The sequence below is a fragment of the Bactrocera oleae genome, chromosome 2 (assembly GCF_042242935.1).
Source record: "Bactrocera oleae isolate idBacOlea1 chromosome 2, idBacOlea1, whole genome shotgun sequence".
Taxonomy (NCBI): domain Eukaryota; kingdom Metazoa; phylum Arthropoda; class Insecta; order Diptera; family Tephritidae; genus Bactrocera; species Bactrocera oleae.
The window spans coordinates 62,801,617-62,820,175 of record NC_091536.1 but is presented as its reverse complement, the minus strand read 5'-3'; the positions used below and the strand labels follow the sequence as shown (position 1 = coordinate 62,820,175).

The window sequence follows — 18,559 nt, the reverse complement described above, 5'->3', positions numbered from 1 at the left end:
CGTGCTGCAAGTTGTGCGGCGCGTAGTTTCTCGCAGGATTATGCAAATTTCGCTCGCGTACATGCAAGCGCTCTCGTGTGGGAATGTGTGTGTGTTGTGTGGATGAGAAATGGCATGGCATGGAATGCAGTGTGTGCATGAAAAGGACATGAACATTACGTTTTATGTAGTCACTGGCACGTCGCGCGAGTGTTTGTGTGTGTTTGGGTGTGCGCATATTTCATATACATATATGTACATATGTATATGAAATATGCGCATATGTATGTATATATGTGTACTATGTGGGGTGATTGTTGGTTGGCTCTGCTCCAGCTGGACAATGTGACATGAAACGCTTAATTTTTATTTTATAGTTTTATTGCGCTTTAAATGGAGCTTATTAGTGTTTTATAGCAGGGTTAAGCGCAAGTGTGATATTGACGACTTGGCTGTAAATTGAAGAAGAATGCTTGATTTATTTTCAAACGAAAACTATTATTTAATGTTAAATTAGGTTTCGAAGGATTCGTAGGTAGTACGAAGTGGCGAAATATACAAATATTGAGTTGAAGTAAAAAATTAAAAAAAAAGAGTGTAAATATAATTGATTTTTATATTTTTATATAATTTTTTATGTGCATTTTAATAATAGTTTATATAATGTTGACCAACAGGACTGTATTGAGCCATTTCTAGATATGCGGATAGTCCAGAATACGAAAAGCGTTTACCGATATTTGAGTTTAACAAGACAATCATTTTTTATTTTTAATTTATAGATATTTTATGTCTCACATTGACTCATTATTTTCAAGAAATAACGTTAACTTCGGTAGTATTGAAGCTATAATACCCTTCACAGGCTCATTTCCTATAGCATAAGAGTGTATAAAAAGATTATTATGTCGATTTTGATCGGTCACTTTGATTGGCAGATATATGCTATAGTAGTCCGATCTGAACGATATCTTCAAAGATTATAACTTTAACTTTGGCAATAATTTTTGCTAAATTTCGTGAAAATATCTTGTCAAATAAAAAAACTGTTATATAAGAACTTGATTTCGATCGTTCAGGTTGTATGGCAGCTGTATGCTATACTGGTCCGATATCGGCGATTCCAACAAAAATTCCAATAAATTTCAGAGCGATATCTCAAAAGCTGAGAGACTAGTTCCCGTCTATACAGACGGACATAGCTAACTGAACTCAGCTCGTCGCGCTGAGCATTTACATACTTATATACATCAGTATACTACGACTTTTCATTCTCGATGTTGCAAACTTCAGGGGAAACTTAATATAACCTGTTTAGGGTATAACAACTACCATATATATTAATCATCCATCAACTCACATCATCCAATAATTGCATTAACAGCTCAATCGGTACAGAAATATTCATAAAACTCAAAAATTTGTTTCTTCAACAATATATAAAGACGCACAACAACAACAATTGTAGACAACAAAAATGCTGCCAAAGCAAACATTTTATTCTGATCAGCATAAGCGTCAGTGTCAATGTCAAGCGAGCAGGCAACAGCAGTCAACTGGCCATTTGCGGCAAGCACAAGCATCACAACAACAACAACACACGTATCGTAACCAAAAGCACGTCCGTATGTTAATATGCGGCAAATATCAGCATCATCAATAATAACATCAAAATCAATTTTTGACATTTCTTACGCTTTCAATCAGGCTCAGTGCGAGACAGACAGACAACAATAACAACAACAAGGGCAGTAACAAAAAGCCAACAGTCACCAGCTACAAGAGCAAGCAAATGACATATGCAGACTAATGAATTTTAAAATCCATTCGCATATGATTTTGAGCATCACTCAACGTGCCACCACGCCGCCGCTCCTCCCCCCTCCCCTCTTTATAAGTAAAAGGAAGCAATTCCACCGAAATCGGTTGAAATGCAAAACAAACAGTTAACCAGCGAAACAAGTGAAGTGAAGGCGCGCAGGCAGAGACTATGGCCAAGCAACGCTTGCGGCTGATCGATTTGACAGGCGCGCCGGCAATAAGAAGCGACAGGCGTTGGTGACTTAACGGGCAGCGAGATATGCTGAATGGCAGTCGGCAGCCACCAGCAGCCAGCATGTCTGTCAAAGCTTTTACAATGAATACGAAAACAACAACAACAACAACAAAGCACACACAATGCCAATTGCGAGCATCAACTGTTAAATAAAACAATAACAACAACAAGAGTTGTGTAAAATATGTAATTGTGCGCAACTTGAGCGATCATTTTTGAATGATTTTGAATGGAAATGCGCGCATGAATGAATTACGTTGGCACAAAGAATAAATGGAGCCGGTGCCAATACTAAATTTGCATTTTTTCCGGTATGATAGCAAGCGAAAATGTTCGAATTGTAACGTAAAAGCTTGCTGTTGGTGATAAAAGTAAAAGCTGCGAACGAAAGTTTATATCGGAAGCTATTGGAAAACAAATATTTTAAAGTAATACATTTGAAAATAGTCAGAGTGCTTTGCTTGGGAAATACGTTTTTTGAAAGCTTGTGATGGATAGTTAACGATGAAAGCTCTGGTAGCATGTTCAGAAATTTGAAAAATATTAGTGGTAGAGTAGTTACTGTATATAAACGGTAGTAAATTAGAATAAAAATGTGAAATTTTGACATGATGAAAGCGCTAGCGCAAAAGCGTAGCGCTAAGATTATACAAGTTCAAAGCAAATAACAGAATCATTTAAAGTATATTTAAAGAAAATTTTATCAGAATTTGTGCAACTCTAAAAGCTTTTTCCAAAAGGGAAAGCGCGGAATAAAAAAGTGAAAGCACGATCATCAGCACATTTTCGAAAACTTTTATTTTAGAAATTACTGAAACTTTCAAGACAACATTTTTAGTTTCATTATATACAATCAAAAAGAACTTCCATTTAAGCTCAGTTATTTACTCCTTTTTGACAAAATATCTGCACTTAAATTACGATAAATGTACACAAAAAGTATATTTAAATGTTACGAAAGGAATTTAATTACAAGTTTGCAACTAAAGATAGATTTTTAAAGGCGAAATCTCGCTTTAAGAAAGTGAAAGCTCAAATGCCGACGTATATCTGCGAAATTTTGGTTTTAGTAACTATTAAAGATTTCAAGAGTATACTTATATATTGTATATGTATTTATACAGCGGTATTTTTACATATATATAATGTATATGTATATATTGTTTTTTATTAATCTAAAGAAGCTTCCATATTCATCATTTTATTAACCGGGTTACATGCGTTCTTTTTGGCCAAAAATGAACTACGCATAGTAAATGCGCATGCGCCAAACGCACTGATTGATCATTTTAATGGTAAAAAATCGAAAACAACAACCAAGAACAAAGAGCCATTATTTTCGAAAGTTCCAAAGCTTAACTGGAAAACAACATAAAACTGGCAATTTAAGGGGAATTCCTTGCGCATTAAATGTAACAATATATGCGAAAATATTAAAAATATATGTGAAGCAAAAAAAGAAAAAAAAGCAAAGCTGCAAAAATCTTTCGTGTGAAGTGCAAAGCAGAGGTACTTAAGGAGAATCACTGCATTAACGGTAAATTAAAGCAAGTTTTATTGCGTTTCAAATAAGAACAAATTAAAACAAGCTCAAAGTGACGCTTTTTTCTCGATTTTTTCAGTTTTCTCCGACAGTTTGTTACATTTTTGTTAAGAAGCAGCGGACGCAGAAGGAAGTGGCAGCACTTGTTATTGTGGGAGCCACTGGCAAGCCGGGTGAAGTCCAGCACCGTAACTCAACAACGTGACAATGTTATTTTTACGGTTTCTGAAGCCGAAGGAAGCGAGCGAATATGAATGCAAAAATGATGCGGAAAATAAATGGCGAAGCGGCACAATGCAAATCACGTCGGGAAAAAGGTGAAACAAATGAGTTGGCATTTCGGTAACCGATGGGCGTACATATAGATATACGACCGTACATAAATACACATATTATATACAGTGAGTACATGTACCTATGTATGTATGTTACACACATTTTTTGATACATACATATGTAGTTGCGTTGCCGACGCGCACTCAAGCGCGTATACCTTGACTTTTCCACGCGAGTGAGTGCGGCAGCGAGCGCTAAATTCTCCAGCCAGCTTATTTGTATTACTATTTTTGGGTTATGACGCTGTTTTGGAAAGTGAAAAAATTGTTGGCCTTTTAACGGTACAGCAACAGCAACAGCAATGACAACAATTACAATTATATTACAGTTAGCGTTGCTGCCAATTGAATATTTATGCCCCTTTTCCGCACTTGACTTTTGTTATTGGATTGAAAAATTCTATTAACGCTAGTATGAAAGGCGGCGAGTTAGCCAGTAGCGCCCTCTTTTTCCGCTTCACTGCTATTTCGCTCGCCAAAAAGCAGGGCGTTTGCGCGCTTTGAAGCTGCTAATTTTTGGTGGCGCTCTTTAATTTATCGAGAAATTTTTTTTGTAAATTTTTATATTTTAATGAACACGTTACTCCACTCTCCGTTAGTTTCGATCAACCGTTAGTTGAAGCTTATAATTTGTTGCGGACAGTTTTTATGCTAAATGCGCACACTAATTGCTGATTTTTTACGATAATGAAAGTTTTTCACCCATATTAGAAAAACGATCGAAAATTGCTTGGAATTGTAAGGAAAATATTAAGTCAATTTCAAAGTAGAATCATTTTTCAACTTTAGTATCCAGCATATAAAAATATGGAATAGAAAAATGTATATTTGTTCATATGAATAGTAGAAATCTAGCTGCTTTAGATTCTGTTATAAATTATATAGATATGTATATAATTATTTAAAAACGAAGTTGAAAACTTTTTCTAATATTAATAATCCAAAAAAGAAATTATTTAACATTTTTATTTTATAATTTATTCTTCAAGTAAATTTCCAATTATTGGAGGTAAATTTTTGAAGCTATAGAAATATAACATAAGTTAACTTTTTTTTAAATACATCTTTAAATAATTTTTAAACATTTTTTAAATGTTTTTTCTGAGTAATAGCATTTCACAGGAAATAAATTCTCGATTTAATAATTTTTTTCTTCAAGCACCACCACAAAGTATTTGTTTTTGTACTCTAAATACAGTAGTGGCGCCATTATGGCCGCCATATTAGAAGAATGCAATAGAATGCTTACAGTGCAATATTTGCATATATCTACATATGTATATATGTATGCATGTAAATATGTATGCACGCATTTATAGATAAATATGTTCAAATATGGATGTGCTTAAGTAGCAGACATGCTTTATTATACAATAACGGCATTTTTAAGCACAAAGCAATACAAACCCATAAACATACAATATACATTTTACATACTTACATACACATATATACATATGTATATGTATGTGACCTATGTAAATTTGTGTGATGACGCAGTATGACATTTGAAAAAAAGAAACAATTCTACGCCACTACATTGCTTCAAGTATTTTTCCAAGTGTCAAAAAATTTACACACAACAACAAAAGCAAAAAAAACAAGCCACTAAAAAAATTTAATGCAAACAGCAATACATAATGGAATATGTGGTGGTAGCGAAAATATGTGCGCTTGAGTGTGTGTGCATGTATGTGGCGCTATTGGAAAATACTTAAAATATTATAAATATGTTTGTATGCATGTAATATTTACCGAAATAGCATGCGCTCGTGATGGCGTCAGCAGCAGTAGCAACAACAACAATACAAGTGTTTTTGTGGCAGCAAACCAATACGAAAAACGCCATTAAAATGGAAAATAAAAACGCGTTTGTTGTGTATACAAAAAAAACATTAGCTGCTGTTTTTTGTGTGACAGCGCGGCGCACACATACATACAAGCACACAAATGTTTGCAGCTAGGAAACTTTTTGTTTAAGCATTATATTATATGTACAAGTATATGCTGCAATATATGATAAAAAGCATATTAGAAAACTATAAAAATAATGAAGAAGCTAAACAAAACGCGACTAGGAAGCAGCAGGGAAAGCAAATGGTAGGAAATAAGGACACCAGCAAAGTATGTGGTGAGAAATGGTTGAAGGTGAAACCTCAGCAAGAATGAAATAGGCGTCAACATATCGATTTGAGCTTTAAATATAAATACTTACTTATGTGTATGTGTATATACTACATACATATAAAATATATTATATATTCTTATAGCAAGCCTACGAGTTGCTTAGCGGCAGTAATATTAATTTTTAACGGTATTATCCAGAACTTATGCAAGCTTTCAGTTCAAAATAGAGTGAAATCAATATGCCTAATTATTTTAAATGCTTAATTTGGTTGATTACATAACTATAACTGAAAATATTTTGAATACTAGATGTCCTAATTAAAGAAATGTCGCTCAAAGCAGCTATGGCATCGTTTTTTTACACATAAAAAACATATATTTATATATATATATATGTATATATCTATATGTCTATATACATGTGTATACACTTGTATCTCTCTGTATGGGTGCAACTGTCCGACCTTCCCACCAATCAAACGCAGTCCTTGCCTACATTTTGACGGTAAGTGGCACGCATCATTGCCGTCGCTGACGTCGTCATTGGCATCGTTGCGCACTGGCTGAGCGTCAGCTTTTCGAGCGCTGAGCAATAGAGGCATCATTGGCGCCGCCAACAACGCCGCCAACGCCATTAAAAACTCATTAGGATTGCGCCCATAATGAGCGCTGTTTTACTATTCTATATCAAATGTATGCACAGACGTATGCAAATGTTTACAAAAACATATACCCGTATGTATACGTATATCTAGTTGAGTATATATGTAACTGTATAATACATATTATGATGCATGTAGGTAAATACAATTATGGGAATGGTTGCGTTGGAAAGGGAACGTAGAACTTTTCCGTTTACTTATACACATTTTTATTTACTTTAATGTGCATGTGTGCGTGTGTGTGAACAATCCTGCAGCACTCCAGCTGTCTGCCATTTGATGACGCAGCATAAAGGCGGAGTGAGGGAATGTCTAATACATATGTATGTATGCCTGTATAAAATGATGACTGAAATTATTTCTTAAGAAAATAACGCATAATTGGTTTTTAAAAATGTTTTTGATAAAAATTATTGTACTCGTATATCAATGATAAGAAATAGAAATTGCACTCAAAAAAGTTTCTAAAATTTACATTTTACAGATTATTTGAAATAAAAAATACGCTGAGTCACTCTTCAATTCGCTTATAGAAATATTATTATTGTTATATTTAATTTTACTTATTAAAAAATTTTTGTTTTGTTTTTAATTTTCCAACTTACTAAAAAGTGATTTGCCCATAAAATAAGAATTTGAATTTAGAATTTTCAACTTATGATATCTATGGCGCTTGTGATTTTAAAAAATTACTCATACAAGAACAAACATAAAAGAATTTATAATTAATTTACTATTATTTTGGATAAATTATATATAAAATAAATTTTAAAAAAATTATTAATTTATTGTGATTTTAAATACATTTTTTATAAACATATTATATATCAAAGAACCATTAACTAAATCTTATTTTGCATATATTTTTTATAAAAAGATTAAATATCAAAAAATTAATCATTAATTATTTTCAATTTTAGATAAATTATTTATACAAAAAAGTTAATCATGAATTAATTATTTTTCCTTTCAAAATCAAAAAAATTTTAAACTTTGTTAACAGTTAAAAATAACTTAATAAAATTAATTAATTTAATTTATGATTGATTTTTTCTGTTCTTCCATAAAAACTCAAAGATATTAAAAATGTATTATTTTTGTAATGTTGTATCGAAAAATTTCATTTTCAGACTTATAACCAAAAACCACACAAACCAAAAATTTGGCAAATAAGTTAAAAATATTTTAATAGAGTAAAAATTATTTTAATATTGATTTTTTTGGTATTTCATATAAAAAGAGAAACATTGAAATTTGACAAACAAGTTATTGATTGTTGTTTTGACAATTTTGTATTGCAAAAATTTCGTCCACAGACTTGAAATTAAAAATAATTTCTTTTGACATTGTTGATGGAACATAATTATTTTAATCTAAAAAATCTATGAATTCTCATCATTCGATCAGAGGTTTCTCAGAAACTCAAAACATATTCAAAATCAACCAGCTCGCAAATAATCACTTAAATATAGAATATATATACATATATTAATCAAATTCAACTTACTGTGCTGATGATAACTCGGATAGTAGCGTCTGTGATGGCCGTTGCTTTCCAGCGCGTAAAAGGCGCTCATATCGGTGGTGTCCAGGCCGCCGAGGCCGCCACCGCCACCACCGCCGCCGCCTCCTAGGCCAGCGCCACCGCCCATCGCTGTGCTGCCAGCGGCTGTGAGGGCGTGATGTCCCAAGCCGGCGCCGGCGCCGCCCAGGCCATTTGCTTGCGGAGAGCTGCCCAAACGCGGATTGTCATACCAGCTGCGGGCGGCAGCTTCCGCTGTTGAAGTCATATCCATTTCGAGAATAATTTTGAAGGTTTTTTATGAACAACGAGGGCGAAGAAAAATTTCCTATTTATTGTTTTTATCTTTGTTTTTGGTTTTTTATTTGTTTATTTGTGTTTTTGTTTTGCTCGTGGTCGGTTGCCTATTTGCTACTAATTAATAACGACCATGCGCAATTTTTCGCGAACAGCTTTTTTGCACCGTTAACTTTTTGGATTAATTTCAATAATTTTCAGTGCACAGTTTGTCGAAAAGTACACATTTTGTTTTGTTGTGTTTTCTTTTTAATTTTTTTAGTATATACCGCACTGGTGTTATGTATGTAAATAAATTTATTTGCCTAGTTTTCCACTGTTTTATACTTTATTAGTTTCTTTTATTTGTTTTTTTTTAGTTTTTGTTATTAATTATTTACTTTGCTGTGCATCAACTGCTGCTTGATTGATTTGCGCTGTTGAGAAAATGAAATAAAAAATTCATTAATAAATATTTATAAATTTGTAATTATAAAATTTAAAAATTTATTGCATATTTATGGCGTCGGCACAATTTGATAAGATTTGCTTTGCCTCACGAACCGTCACAGTTAACCATCGACTGCGGAATAATGGCGTAGCATAAAAATATTGATTTCGATTTCTTTGCAATCAAACGATTTTTATCATCGCAGTCATTAAATTTTCGGACAGTAGCTGTTGATGAGCGCCGCGGTGGCTTATCACTGCACGCGGCAGCACCAAATCATAATAATAAAAAAATGTTAACAAAAAAAATCACTATAAGCAACTTCATAGCGCTCACATAAATTTGTTCGAATTTTTATGTGTTGTCTACTGCTCTCTTTCACTCTTACAAGCGCAGTGCCAGTGCAAGGCGGCCTCAATGCGCTGTAAATTTCAAATAATTGCGTGTATTTTCTTGTTGAACTTTTTTTTTTGAGTAATAAGACACTTTTATGGCATCTTTTAGCACACTTCATCAAAATTTTAAAAATAAATTTCAGTTTCAGCGCCCTTGGTAAGCGGGTCTTTTGCGCTCGGTAAATAGAAAGTGATAATATTCACTGCTTTGCAGTGATAAAATAAGATTTGTGATGTGACAGTCTTCTGTAGTGCGTGTTAGATATGTATTTACATATTGTATATGCTTGCTATACTAGTAATTATTGAAGCATAACTATTCACACCTTCACCCTCAAAAATTATATTCCTATACTTTTATTAGCTTCAATGCTCATCTTTACTTTACAGTTTGTCAACAAAAAGAGCAACAGCAATAAAAATCTTAGTAACAAAAAACTAACTCCAAAAAAATGTTATACTCAAATGTTTATTGTCTGTCACTGCCTCAATGTTTGAAATATAGTTATGTAGGAAATCAATCAAATTTTGTTTGTTTTTATTTGCTCAAAAAATTTGCGACATGAGCTGAGCGAAGTCTACAAACCTTCGCTCTTATTGATTTTACAAACAATTTCTGCATAAACCGTCTTCGATTCGCCACTCTCCATATTGAAGTTACGCTCTTCTATCACTAAGTCTACAAATCTTTTCTCTAAATAATTTTAGCCGACAATTTTTGAAGTAGTTCAGTCTACAAATCTTCTTTCAAAATAATTTCAACCGACCATTTCTTAAATATACGTCTTCGATTCGCCACTTCGTCGCACGCGAGTTTGAGCTTTGCTCTCTTATCCACTAATCATATGCAATTTTAGGTAAATTAAGAGACCTATCACTCTCTTTTATCCCTAAAACATGTATGTCATGTTAAAATTTAGAAGTCACTGTATTTGCTTCGCTATAATAAAAATGTCATTTCTAAACGAAGTCTTGAGTGCATTTGAAGATACTTATGTAAATATTAGTATATCAGTATGAGTTATAAACTAAGAATTCCAAGGTCTACTTTTAGTTGCTCATTAAATAATGAAAACATTTGAAGTTTAAGATAATAAAAATATTATTTTCAAATTTATAAATTTAAACATATATATTACAAGGATTTCAGTTTAAATCTAAGGTTTCATGTGTAGATTTTTAAGCTCGTATATACAGTAAAAATTGAACTTGAGTTGTGAGCGCTCTTTTAGGGTTAAAACAACTGGAAAATATCTTAGTTTTTACAGAAAATTTACAATTTAAAAGTCTTGAATTTCTCAAAATTTCTTTAGCCGCTGCTTCAAAGTCGAAAAGTAGATATTTCTAAAACTTTTCCAAACCCCACCTTTTCCGAAATTCGTAATATTTCCCCTTTGTATAATTTATAACTTATTTGAAAGCATTCCAACACCTTAATATCCTGTTATACAAGTATCTACTAATTATGCATTACAGACAGGTGGCATTGAGGATGCGTATACAAATTTGTTAGGTGAGCCACACTTACGCTAATTGTTTCTAATTATTGGTGGTTGCTACTTTTTTATTGACGCACACGAAATTTCCTGTTATTTATAAGCATAAGAGGGAAAATGTGGAAAATATATTGGAAGCCAGCTAATTTGCGGTCAATTGCCTGCGCAATGAAGTGTGGCACATAATTTACTATTGTGTTTTTATAGGTTTGAGGCTAGATAAATGGAGATGTCAGGCCGAAAGAGAAGGTTTTTTATGAGATTTAAAATACTTACGAACAATAAAGAGGAATTGAGTTCTGAATCGATATTTTTAGGTGAATCATAAAAATTATAATTATGATTATAATATAATATTCAAATATGTATTTATAATTTTTTTTAAACAAAATTTGCGCTCTTTTACATTTGAAATATAATTTGGTTTTAGTTTGCATATGTAGTTAATTATACAAATTGTTAATAAGTTTTGTTTAGTTATGTAATGTTTTTTAATTTCGTTATAGACCAGATTGATATATTTTTTTGATAAAATATATATACAAGTATTTTTATTTTGAATAAAATATTTCTTTTTTTTGGTTTTTATAAATTTTTTCAAATACATATCTTTTTTTGAAAAGCGGTAATTTTGAGGTCTCTTTCTTCAGATTTATATATTTCTTGTGAAAACAATTTTTTTTGTTTTATAATATATTTGTTGTTTGTTTATGAGTTCTTCAAATATTTTAAGGTTTTTTGCAAAGCGTTACATTTGATTTCTCCATTAATATTCGCACATAAAACAAATTTTACTTTAAAAAAAAAATTATAATTTTGTGCATTTTAGCTGCCAAATAGTGACTTTGTATTAAGTAAAAATTACTCTTTGTTTTTAAGTAATATTTAACTTATCAAATCAAAACAAAGTCCATACTTGTTTCTAATCTTTGATATTTATGATTTTGTCAAGTGTTAGAATGTTAGATTACTAAGGTAATTAAAAAAAATGAAAGTGTTTAAATACCATATACCGTTATAAGCAAACGGAAATAAATGTTCAATTTTTAACATTTGAGAGACTAAGTGGCAGCATAAGTACGGAGTTTATAGGATTATGCCTACTCTGTATGACCTATGACAATTTGCAATACAATTTTTAGAAAATTAATTTACTTGCCAAACTTAAGGGCTTAAGTAGAATACCTATATTTTTTTTAGATTAGTGAATACTTAGCAAATTTCTGCCACAATTTTTCTAATTCAAAATAATTTGCAGCCTTTACCACAACAACAACAATTAACAGTAAATGAAGCTGTCAAATTGAAGCCTTAAACACTGCGTATTGCATTCTCACGCCCTGCCGAATTCTCACAATCACACATGCCAACACACACACTCCTACGAACAAAACACCTCCTCCAGTTGATAGAGCACTCAAGTTGCCACACAAGCAAACCGCAGACAACATCACTTCAACAAACAATAGCAAAAATGCTTGTCAATGTTGCCGGGCCGTTAAAGACACAGAGAAAAATGGGCTAATTTGCAATTGTCTAACAATTTCTGACAGTAAACAAAAATAATTGTTCCAAATTTTATTAACTGGTCAAAGGAAGGCAAACAACCAAAATCACATACCGACGCACAAATTGTGTGACACAATGACGAGTGTCACAGTTAGCATTTTTATTCCCAAAAAAAAGGTAAAGGAAAAGAAAAAGGATTCCAAAGACCACCGCTTTGCAAGTGGCTGCAACGCGCCGCAGGCAGTGCAACAAAACGTTTTCTAATTTGGCGAAATTTCTGAAAAATCTCAATACCAACACGCTGAGCAAATCTACACAAATGTACAGACAATGGAGAGAGTGAAGTGTGATTGTGCATATGATTGTTCACATGTATGTATGTATGTGTATATGTGTGTAGAGTAAAGTGGAGTACTCATACCTTTGTTTTGAGTACAATCAACAAATGTGGCGCTGCACAATTAATCATTTTTAGCTGCCAATGTGAAATGTGCAATGCACGAGCGACAAATACACTCACATATCACAGGTATATATAATACAAGTATATATGCATTTACGAGTGTTTCAATAGTCATACAGCGGAGTATAAGCTAGAAGATCATTAGTGTATAGCAGTCAAAATAAAACAAAAACAATAATAATTACATGTGAAGTTGCGAAAAAAAATAAAATTGAAGAAAATAGAACGAAAAAAAAATGACTCACGCCTAAAAGGACTTTTCGTAAAAATATAATTGAAAATGAAATACAAATATTATATATGGTGTTTCCAACTATTCAATAGATTTTTAGAGTCATAAATGCTTATTGATATTGAAGCAATAAGATCTTTTTCGAATTACAAACACCAAATGAATGCTTCGAAAAATTGTACATATGTAAATAAGACACACAATGGATATACTAAATTACACAAACAAATATTTCTCACACCCGCGGCGACTTTTTTGTATAATCATAAGGAAAATGCATAATTATAACGAATATTTTTCAACAGTTCAATATAATATAATAGCCCTTAACAATATTGTAACAATAATCTGAATCAAAAAATATTAATTTTTATGCATAAAATATTTACTGCTTTCTCGATTAAAAATCACATCACAAAAAGTAACACTAAAATATATTCAAGTTGTAAATTAAAGAAAAATTGATTATTTCCAATATAATCCAATGATATCAATAATTATTTTTCAAATCAGTTGTCAATAAATTTAATTTTGTCATAAAAAAATTTACATAAACTTTATTTTTAATATGTCGTAGTTCTTAAGGCTACCAAAGTGTGATGTTTATAAATGGAAACTTGAGGCTTTAAAATACTTTTTTCGAATTTCTAAACTTACTAATATTTTAAAAAATAATTTAATAAACTAAAACATAATAACACCTTAGTTTATTATAATTTTGTGTAAAATATACTAGCAGCTAATAGCAGAACTGTAAAATCAATATTCATAGTATTATAGTTATAAAAAAAAATTTAAAGCAAAATTGAAAATACATTTTTTTTATAACTTTTGAATATTTTAGTATTAATTTGTTAAATGAAATTTCTTTTCTACTACCAAAAATAACTTAATAATTTTTGTCGGAAAATAATTCACAAATAAAAAAATAAAAAATTATTTAAAAATATTTAATTGATTATTTTCAGTTTTTATAATTTAAAAATAATTGGAAAAAAATGACTTATAAACTTTTTCCGCTTTAAAATATAATTTTATGAAATAAGTAATGATTATTTAATTATATATGGTAAACGTGTAAAATATACTAGCAACTGTGATTAGGTCAATATTTACAACAAAGCCGCCACTTACTCATTCTATGCATTGTAACTATATTCAATATTTTAAAACAATCGCAATAAATGTTCATAAATCACGTGCCTTCCTACTGATCCTCAATCTAGTTCTATTTCTTGACTCTATCACCCTTTCAGCTACTGTACAATTAACACTATCGTTTCATTATCGATCATAAGCAATTTTATCAGCGCCCAAAACTGTTTGAGCTAAATCAATCAGAGTGAAACTTTTAATTTCAACAATATATGTTGGCATGTTTGTATGTATGGCAGATATATGTGGCATGAAAATACCAAGTGTTTCAGTAGAGCACCTAATTTATTTACACAAAAAATTTTATTAGTTATCAGCAAATACTCATACACTATCTAGATATATTCGCAACAACAACGTGCAACAGGTTTAAAAATTTCGTCAAACCAAGGTACAGGTGCCACAAACGCACACATAATCATCGTAGCAGCGCTAAGAACTAATCAAATATTCGAACAGGTAGCCAAATTGGCAATGACAAGAAGTGTACTTTTATCAATCAACAACAACAACAATAACAACACTAAGTGGCACTATCACAAACATATCAAAGTTGAAAAATAAAGAAATCACACAAAAATGCTTCAGATGAAATCATAAAAAATCTATATACATATTTGTTTTTGTAAATTGCGCTGCTTGCGCAAATGCACGTCTTCATATTGACACTTGAGCGTGATTCAATGATTATTCGTTGTGAAAGTATTGAAGGAAATTCGAAATAAGTAATTCTATTGCGCTAGTTTGTTTGCGCACACAGCCATGCTTGTTGTTGTTGTTTGTTTATCTTAAAGTAAGCTATTGCCGTTGTAGCTGTCGCCTATATGCTGACACCCAGTATGTCACTTCCTTATCGCTATTGTCAATAGAAATGTTCCCAAGAAGGGTGACGAAAAAGAAGAAGCGGCATAGTTTACTTTTGATAAGTTTCTCGTCTTCAGTTTTGGGGAATTTTTTATTTTCAATTTCAATTTTGTAGGGCGTTGCGTATAGAACTCCGCACAGGTACATTTGTATTCCTATGAACTGCTACACCAATTTGTGCGCATTGCACTCGAAATTTGTCAACTTCAAGTAATTTATCAAAAAATCGTCTGCATTTGGTTTCTTATCAATGTTCTGGAGTTGCTTTGGATTTTTTTTTTTGAATTCTGCTTGTGGCAATGCGTTAGCAGCAATTATAGCGCTTCTACAGGTTTGATGTCTCAAAAATTATTATTGAAATAAAGTTGTAGGAATACTCTTAAAAGAGTAGCACAGTATTTCCTTTATCGGAATCAATATCTGTCTTAACTTATGTCACATAGCATTTTCATTTGAAAAACATGTTATCAAAAAATGTTGACTACACTTTTTTCGACTGAAATTTTTGTTTTTGTTGTTGCTTCAGCACGAAAAGAAATTAACAAATTTTTTTGAGCAATGCTGCGGATTTCAGCGTAATCGCCAGGAAAGATCGGAATGCATTTAAAGACACTATCTTTAGAAAAAATTTTATTTTTTAGAAAGCCTAAAACTATGCCGCATAACGTTTGCTGCAAAAAAAACGGAAAATTTTTATTAGAAAAATAGTTTATAATAAATTATGGAGCGAACTTTTTTTGACTACTGAAATTATGGCTTTTTCTGTTATTTCGGCATCGAAAAACCTTTCACGAATAGTTTTGTTAAATACTATTGAGGTCAGAGAATAAATTTGAATGCGTTCAAAGACACTGCCTTATAAAAACTGTTTAAAATTTTTGTTCTCAAAGATTTTTTCGAAAACCCAAATTAATTCGTGTTTAAAATCAATTTCTGAAATGTCCGCTGCAGCTTCATAAACTTTACTATTGTTAAAAAATGAGTATATTACAAATATAGACTATTCTAAAATGTTAATATTTATAAAAAAATGCTGTAAATATATAGTCTAAATTTTCAACTCGATGAAAACTAAATTTTCTTCATGAACATAAGTATATAATAAGATGATTCTAGTTTTATAAGTAGCTTTGTCTTAAAATATTTTAGTTTCAACGAGAAAATATAAACGGCAAAATAAAGAAAGAAGAGAGACCACGAATGTTGAATTTTCAAAATTCCACAACCCAAAAAATTTTTTTTCTAAAAAGTTACGTATTTTGATTGGTCAGTTTGTATGGCAGCTATATGCAATGGTGACTCGATCTGCATAATTTTTCTTGCACCGTAACCTTGGACAATAATCTATGCTAATTTTTGTGAAAATATCTTTTCAAATAAAAAAGTTTTCCATGCAAAGACATGATAGCTATATGCTTTATAGCGTCGATTCCGAGAAATGAGCAGCATCTTATAAGTTGTTTAGTTAAAACATTTTTGAAATAAACTTAAAAAAACCACAAAATTCTTACAAAAATGAGCAGCACTTCTTTGTTGATTAGGAAAACTAACCAAGTATTTAACGGCAAAATGTACTCTGTACTCAACCTAGGCCTTGAAACCTACTTATTCCTTTCAGATTTTTTTTAAATTTGGAATGAGAACCATTTTCCATGCGTTATATTACACAGTTATGATTTGAAGGAATTTATTCGAAGTTTAATTTAGATAGCTGCTGCGGATTGCAGCCATAATCCGTAGAGTCAATAGTAAGGTCAGAAATATTTTTTATAGCCATGAAAAAACGCAATTATAATATTAGTCGTATATAATTTTTTACATAGATTTTACATCTCCCCACAAATATAATATATACTAGTACTGCAAACTTTTTTAATAAAAACAATAGTTGTTTTTCGGCGCGCTATCTTACCAAATTGTGCATTGGGCGTTATGAGCGTTTCTCATTTATGAGAGTTTTGTCACAAGTAAATTTACACAAAGTGCTTACTCTTGAGTGGAGTAAATCATTCGGTTTGTGTCCAAACATTTTTCACCAAATTACTATTGCAATATATAAATCATAAAATTTTATATATTTTTTTTTGCTTTTGTTCTAATTTTTTATCAAGTGATGTTTTTCTATATTTGTCTGCTTAACTTTTCAATTTTCTTTTAGCAATTTTAGCACAATTTCAGAGTTTGCAATAAATCTTAAAATCGACAGTTGTACAAGTGTTGTAACACTTTATTATTTATATAAAAAATAAAATTTCGTTGGTTTCTTTGTTTGGTTGCTTCAAACTTTGCTCTACACTTACTTCACATTAGCAGCTAATTGGCGGCTTAATTTTTTAGTAAAATTTGTGTTTCATTTAACACTGCACTTTCTTTATTTGTCACTTTGCTTTTCACTTCAAGATTTTTCTTTATTATTTTAATCAATTTTCATAAATCTTTACTTAGCACTTTGTTTTTGTTAATTAGTTACTCTGTTTATGGCATATTTCCGCTACCAATCGCACATTTACGTAACACTGATAATCGTCTTGAAATCGCTATGCGCTTTTATCGCTCCGCCGTTAGCTTGTGTCCGTATCCGGTGCAATTATGTCCAAAAATATCGTCAAATTTGCGTAGATAAACTGCGGCAATTGTGCGCGCGCAAATACACCTACACAACCGCACACTGTGTGTGTGTGTCTTTTAAGCAGAAAATAAAATACGCGCAAACATTGAACGCGCGCACAAAAGTTATCTTTTTCGCGCTAATATCCGCAGCGTAACTTTGCGCTCGCCGCGACAATACGCGTTCTTATTTTACTTACAACAAATCGAAGCGAATCGCAGCGATCGAAATACCGTCGTTGGCTTTGCGGGCGCAATGTATGCTTTCTGCCGACGCATTTGGCTAAAAAGAGTTACCAGCTAGCGCCAACTAAGCTTTGTTGTTTCGGCTAACGTTATTGTTATTATTCACTTTTTCCTAAGCCAACTGTGGGCGCGCGCGCGGGAGTGTCACTATGCGTAATGTATGAGCAAAAGCTTTAGCCGCTTGGCGGACTAGTAATGCACGCGTTAGCAGCTAAAAGTATAAATGTGTAAAACGCACGCACGGATTCGACGACGCAAAACGGTTAAAAGAGTTTTCGAACGCCACATACACGCCAATAACACACTAGTAAACACGTCAACGGTCGCAGACCAACTGAATTCAGGAAAAACACGAGACGGCACGAAAGAGATGACATACAAAACCTGCCGTCGCGGCAACAGCAACGCACACACGTGCACACGCTGCGACGCTTGTGTGAGTGCAGCCGCAATAAGAAATGGTGTGTGTTGAAGTGAATGCCGTTGTTGGCTGGCTGACTGACAGCTTAAGCAACAACAAGCACGGTTTGACTTGCCCAACGGCCGGTGGTGGGTTGGGTTGTCGCCACACTCCGCTGCTTGCGCGTGTGTGCGCCTTATTTGGCTTGCTCTGTGCGTTAATGGTTGCTCGCTGAGCGAAC

General features: G+C 32.2%; 1 protein-coding gene across 3 annotated transcripts in view; it reads right to left on the bottom strand.

Moving 5' to 3' along the window:
* The window catches only part of grn (GATA binding protein grain), a 122,057-nt gene extending 103,796 nt beyond the window's left edge, over positions 1-18,261 (bottom strand). Inside the window, exons 1-2 of one of the 3 annotated variants that reach the window (XM_070105472.1) lie at positions 17,056-18,261; positions 8,210-8,937 (exon numbers count right to left, since the gene is read on the bottom strand). In XM_070105472.1, the coding sequence (XP_069961573.1) occupies positions 8,210-8,498 (289 nt within the window). In that variant the 5' untranslated portion in view covers positions 8,499-8,937; positions 17,056-18,261. The remainder of the gene's footprint in view (positions 1-8,209; positions 8,938-17,055) is intronic. The other 2 variants (XM_036368804.2, XM_036368805.2) reach the window with 2 other exon arrangements.
* Positions 18,262-18,559: the final 298 nt, after the last annotated feature.